We start from the raw sequence: 5930 nt of genomic DNA, 5'->3' as shown, positions 1-5930 counted from the left end.
TCATCAAATCAGGATTTTCTCTCGAAAAGCTAATTGTTATATTCAGCAGCTTTAACTGTTCAAGAAAGGAGTGATTTACTTACTTGGAGAGTATCTTTTTATAACAAAATTGTTCACCATGATCTTCAATGTTCACTTATCTTTGCTCTGGGCTATGCCGTTTAATGTCCATCCTTTAAAATTAGAGGTGCAAAAGACTCTAAAAATTAGTGATAGGAAAACGTTTAATGTTATTGTATGCATTACACTATTATTTTATATTTGACAATTCCAACACGTGTCTATTGGCCTTGCTGCCTTGGGTGGTGTTAAATGGCTATTTTTGAGACTCAAGTGTGTCAGAACAATGTGCTGTTGTTTTGGGGGGATGTGGGCTATTCTAGTAGACCAAGCAACGTGTCAACTAAAATGAACACAGGCAGGACTCAAAAGAGACTCAGCAGCAGTGTACAGACATCCACATCAAGGCTTTATCAATCAAGTTAGTTTTACACAAGTTTTGTAAGTAAACTGAAAGTGAATTCAAAACCAGAAATCATCTCCTCCACTGCTCCTAGTACTTGCTCTTTCTCTGCCTTTCAGTCGAAGCATCTCCATGATACTCCGGGCATAGACATCTCTCAAGTTCACACTGATATATGAGTCAGTGGCTATATTCTTGGTAAGTTTCTTCAGAGCCTCACGCTGTCTAACAGCTGCTTCCTTGAGCTTCAAGGTGAAGTAGCAAGCGGAGAAGCGGTCGTTAATAATAGCAATGGGCAAGGCCAAGACAAGGATTCCAGATAAGATGCACATGAAGGCCACAATCTTGCCCGTGGTGGTGTCTGGTCTGATGTCTCCATATCCCACGGTAGTCATGGACGTTGTGGCCCACCACCAGGCACAAGGGACGCTTGTGAAGGTTGTGTCGGGAATGCTCTGCTCAGCAAAATATTCCACAGTTGAAAATATAGAGATTCCCACAGATAGAAACAGGAGCAGCAGGCCAACTTCTTCATAACACTGGGTGATTGTCATTCCAAGGGATCGTAAGCCTGAAATAGAACAGTTGGTGTCAGTCACGGCCACCCCTTTTCCCTTCCTCTCCCCATTTCCTCTCCCTCTCCTTCCCTGCTATCCATCCCAAAACATGCATTTGACATTTCCTATGGCTCCAGCATTGGGCAAAGTTCTGGGGGTACAAAGGTGATAAGTTAAAATCTTCAGGAAGTTCTTAGTCTAGTTGACGGGGACTGATTGAGAAGGCTAAAAATAAATATAATTAGATTCATTCATTCACTTATCTATTAACACGTGCGTGTGTGCATGCTAAGTTGCTTCAGTCATATCCGACTCTGTGCCACCCTGTGAACTATAGCTCGCCAGTCTCCTCTGTCCATGGGATTCTCCAGGCAAGAATACTGGAGGCGGGTATTCTTGCCATGACCTCCTCCAGGGGATCTTCCCAACCCAGGGATCGAACCTGTGTTTCTTAGGTCTCCTGCAGTGGCAGGCGGGTTCTTTAACACTAGTACCACCTGGGAAGCTCCTAGCTATTAAACACCTACTATTTATACAAAAAAGATGAGAGAAGAGATGAAGGGCAGGCAGGGGACATTTGATAGCACTTTGTCCTTTAGACAATGAGAGCCTTTGCAGCATTGTACGAGGAGGGCTCTTTTGGTCAAGTCTGCATTTTGATGCATCACCTTGCACACTATTCAAAGGCAGTTTTATGTTGTCTCCTTATATTTTATGTGTCTGTTTTTCTCACTTTCCTGATAAAGTTTAACACAATTAGGGGCATCATAATCTGAAAGAGCCAGAAGAAGTAAAAGATGAGAATGAAGTGAAGCAGTAAAAACAAGTTAGGATTCAGGAACAAAATTCACAAAAGAACATCAAATCTACATGTGAGGACATTCTTAAAGGTGTAGCAGGAGGGGTTCCAGGACTCCTCCATTTCAATGACACCCATTGAAATTTTTGCTCTAAATACCAAAGTTATAACAAGAGGAGCCCATTATAGGATCGCTATTTGAATAAGGTATCTTCCCTAACACTAGAGATACTGATTAAAGTTTATCCATATTTTGAAGTCATATTAACATGATGTCACAGTGATATTGTCTCAAAAGTCCAAAGTAATACCTCTTGGAATTACGTTTAAATTTTTATTCACTAGAGACTATTTTAAATACATTAAAATACTATTTCTGCTCTCATTATTCTGAATTTTGTTCTTAGAATTTTGAGATGTTCTTTAATTATTAGCCAGCTATTTTAAAAGACCAATGAAAATAATTTGAGATTTAACTTTAAAAGGCATTTTAAATAATATCTTTAGAATACCTTTTAGAAAACTGGCCTTGATGTGTCTGTATTGAATTGGATTTCTGAAATTGAGAACATATGAAGAAATGCATAGTGTTTGGAAAGACTATTGTCATTCCAATGTTCTAAACAGTTCATTTGGAAAAGAAATAAAGTGGCCTGAATTTCTGCAGGTTATATCAATTAACTCAGATAATCCTAAACAATAACATGAGATAGATGTTATATTTATTATGCCATTTTACGGGTGAGCAGACCAAGGCACAGAAAAGTAGCATATTTAGTACAAAGTAACATGCCAAAGACTTAAAACTAGGCTGTCTGGTCCACCACTGTCTTCTTAAACCATTATTTCATAATACTTCTCCATTTTATTTATAGTTAATACCTAGAGAAATATGTGCTCTATGTTTATATTTTGCTAAATGTAATGCTAAAGACAAAACTGTCAAATATTCATTGCAACTGCTCATATCTTTTCAATAAATTAAGACTTTATTAATACTTCTACTTGCCTTAGAACTGAGAAAACCTTTGAAGAGGTGACATTGTGGAAATTACTATTATTTTCCTTTTCCTTTCTTTTGGGGAAAAACGTAGTCTTTACTGGGTGTTTTTAAATTGAATCCTGTGAAGAGTTTATAAATACTAGAAGAAAGCATCCCATTATGGGTGTCAGAAAACAAAGAGTGGTACTTCTAAAAGTTGTTGGAAACCCCATTATCAAATTCCTGGTATGTGAGGCTAGCTAGGAAAACACACTACCAAAATTATATTAGGAGCAGTCCTAGTTTTCTCAGAGATGTGGGGGGAAAACATATCTGAGGTTCATTTCTTCCTAGATATATAAGGAGAGACCTCTACCATCAACTCCTTTTAGGTGACCAGTCAGGCATATATCCAGGGAAATCAGTGGGAATAGGAGTCTCTAGTCAGTTATTTGTATTTATATGTTTCGTATTAATATTGTATCCTACTCCAGTGTTTCTCAAAGTGTTTCTCAAGACCACCTACATCAAAGTTAGCTTGTTAAAATGCATGCTTCTGGATCCAACCCCCAAAACTAAAATTTGAGTCTCTGGAGTTGGGGCTCAGAATTTGCATTTTAACAAGCTTTTCAAGGGATTCTTGTTTTTATTAAAGTCTAACATAAGGGAACACATATGTGCTCCAGAACATCTAACAGACGGCAGGGCCAGTCACTGAGAATCCCTGCCCTTAGGGATGGAAGCATCATCTTTAATGGATTTGTATGATTTCCTCTGATTTGCCTATAATTTTTCATGTACAATTGTGTGTGTGTGTTTTGTGTAGACATTTTTCTAGAGAGAGTGTTCTTTAGATTTTCAAGGCTTTATGGATACATACAAAAAGCTAAGGCATTCTTGTTACTGTCTCTCTTATACATCCCTAGTTCAGGACAAAAAAATTCTCAGATACTAGACAGGGCATTTAATTAGCGTCTTTAGCTTTCTTGTAAGTGCTTCCCGGATGGCTCATAGTGAAGACTCTGCCTGAGATGCAGGAGATGTGGGTTCCATCTCTTGGTTGGGAAGATCCCCTGGAGGAGGAAATGGCAACCCACTCCAGCATTCTTGCCTGGGAAATCCCATTGACAGAGGAGCTTTGTGGGTTACAGTCCAAAGGGTCGCAAAGACCCTTTTACTTCTAAAGCAAACATTTCCATTGTTTTCTCCCAAATTATGAGAAGGCCCCCAGTGCCCAGTCATCTCTTTTCGCATAGCCAGAGAAGGTCCTGGAGGACTGACTTTTCTTCTGCCAACAAACTTGTGTGAAAAACATTTCCTTCAACACAGAAAAGAAACTGGCTTATGTTCCTATATATCATATATAATTTGTGCATATCTTATTATGTGCTGTTTATGCATATTTTATGTAGCACCTTCCAGAAGCACTGTGTCTTTAATTTCTGTACATCTTCTGGGCACCTGGGTTAAAATAAAATGAACATATGGTTAAATAGTTTCTCACATGTCTTAAGGAGAGAAAGTGTATGAGAGGCAAGTTGTCCTCTCTACCTGTGATAACAACCTCAAGGTTTTGCATTTCAGTACCTTTCTGGAGATCATAATTGGGTGAAATATAGCAGGTGGTATTCTGAGTGTCAATTGAGAGTCAAGAGTCGCTTCCCTTGGACCCTGGTCAAAGCCCTAATGCTTAAGAACAACAGCGAATGAAAAGGCATCATGAAACCTGAATACCTGTGGAATGCCTGCCCAGTTTGAGCATGCGCAGAGCCCTGAGCAGCCTCAAAACCTGAACGATGCGCCCCACGTTTTCCAGCTCCTGTGTAGTCTGGCTCCCACTCAGGCTTTCTACCAGGAGAGTGATGTAGAAGGGCAAGATGGCAAGGAGGTCTATGATGTTCGGCACCTTCCTCAGGAAGCGGCACCTGTCCCTCACGCACAGGAAGCGCAGGACAAACTCGCCCGTGAACCAACTGATGCACACATACTCCAGGATTTCCAGCAGCTGTGGGTCCAGCCAGCTTAACTCGGCTGACATCAGGGCCATGTTGACGATGGACACTGCCACAAAGATGATGGAGATGACCCCAAAGATTCGGGCTGCTGTGCACGACCCAGGCTTCTCCAGGATGTTCCAGAGCTTCTGGCGGATGGTGGGGCAACGTCCCTGGGAGAAGTCCTGTTCACTCTCATGCTGACTCTCCTGGTCTTCTGTGTCCTTCTTAAAGTCTAACGTTTCACTCAGCTCCTTTCTTCTGAAGTATCTTTTAGGGAAGACAACCCGATTAGTCTAACTTTTTAAAAATACTGAAGTGAAGTGGGAATTAAACTCGGCAGTGAAGTCATGCTTCTTAATTCAGTAACATGCAGAACAAGTTCATGCTATATTTTACCCAGGCCATCTTTTCACAGGACTCAAATGTGAAAGATTATTGCTTTTAAAACGGAGCTTTTGTGGTAGAAGTTTATACAGAATAAATTATACGTAGCAAAGCTACTTTAGATTAATAAGTTTTACGACCTAGTTTTTTCTTGTAACAAGAACAGAAGTTTGCAACAGGGAATTTTTTTTTTTTAATGTGGGTAATGGAAAGATATTCATAATAAAATGGTAATAATAGCAAAGTAATTGCAAAATAATAGATCACCAAAGTCCCACACTTATTCACAAAGAACCAACTTTCTGTCTTCTGGATTTAAAGCAGTTCTTTATCCAAGTTTTAAAACTGAAGCCTCCTAAGTGTGATAAAGCACCACTCTCTATACTGTAACCTACATCCCTGTAGGTGTGTTTTGGGGAGCATAATTTTTGACTCATCTTTACAATCACCAGATCTTTATTGCAGGCCTGACCGATCTTGATTACAAATGAATTAGCATACCTTCACTAGAAAAAGCAGAAGGTTCAAAAAGTCCCATCAAAACTTGGCTTTGATGCTTTCCGGCCCCCACTACCACCCTGCCTTCTTCTGGCTCCTAAACGGCCACAGGTAGTATTCTTAGGCCTGGCTCGAGCGAGGCTTGGGTGAAGTCTCAAATCTTGCCCCTGGACGCCCCATCCCCACGGCGCCCGCTGCCCCGCCCCGCCCCGCTGCGCCCCCGCCCCCGGCGCTTCGCGGGTACCTGTCC

General features: G+C 40.7%; 1 protein-coding gene across 1 annotated transcript in view; it reads right to left on the bottom strand.

Annotated features, from left to right (window-relative positions):
• Window positions 1-460: 460 nt before the first annotated feature.
• The window catches only part of KCNV1 (potassium channel, subfamily V, member 1), a 6101-nt gene continuing 631 nt past the window's right edge, over window positions 461-5930 (bottom strand). Inside the window, exons 2-3 of the mRNA XM_010863550.1 lie at window positions 4536-5091; window positions 461-1034 (exon numbers count right to left, since the gene is read on the bottom strand). Coding sequence (XP_010861852.1) covers window positions 523-1034; window positions 4536-5091 — 1068 coding nt within the window. The 3' untranslated portion in view covers window positions 461-522. The remainder of the gene's footprint in view (window positions 1035-4535; window positions 5092-5930) is intronic.

The sequence above is a fragment of the Bison bison genome, unplaced genomic scaffold, assembly GCF_000754665.1.
Source record: "Bison bison bison isolate TAMUID 2011002044 unplaced genomic scaffold, Bison_UMD1.0 scf7180017864491, whole genome shotgun sequence".
Lineage (NCBI taxonomy): Eukaryota > Metazoa > Chordata > Mammalia > Artiodactyla > Bovidae > Bison > Bison bison.
Note: the sequence above shows the minus strand (reverse complement) of the source record. Positions and strands in the feature narration are given on the sequence as shown.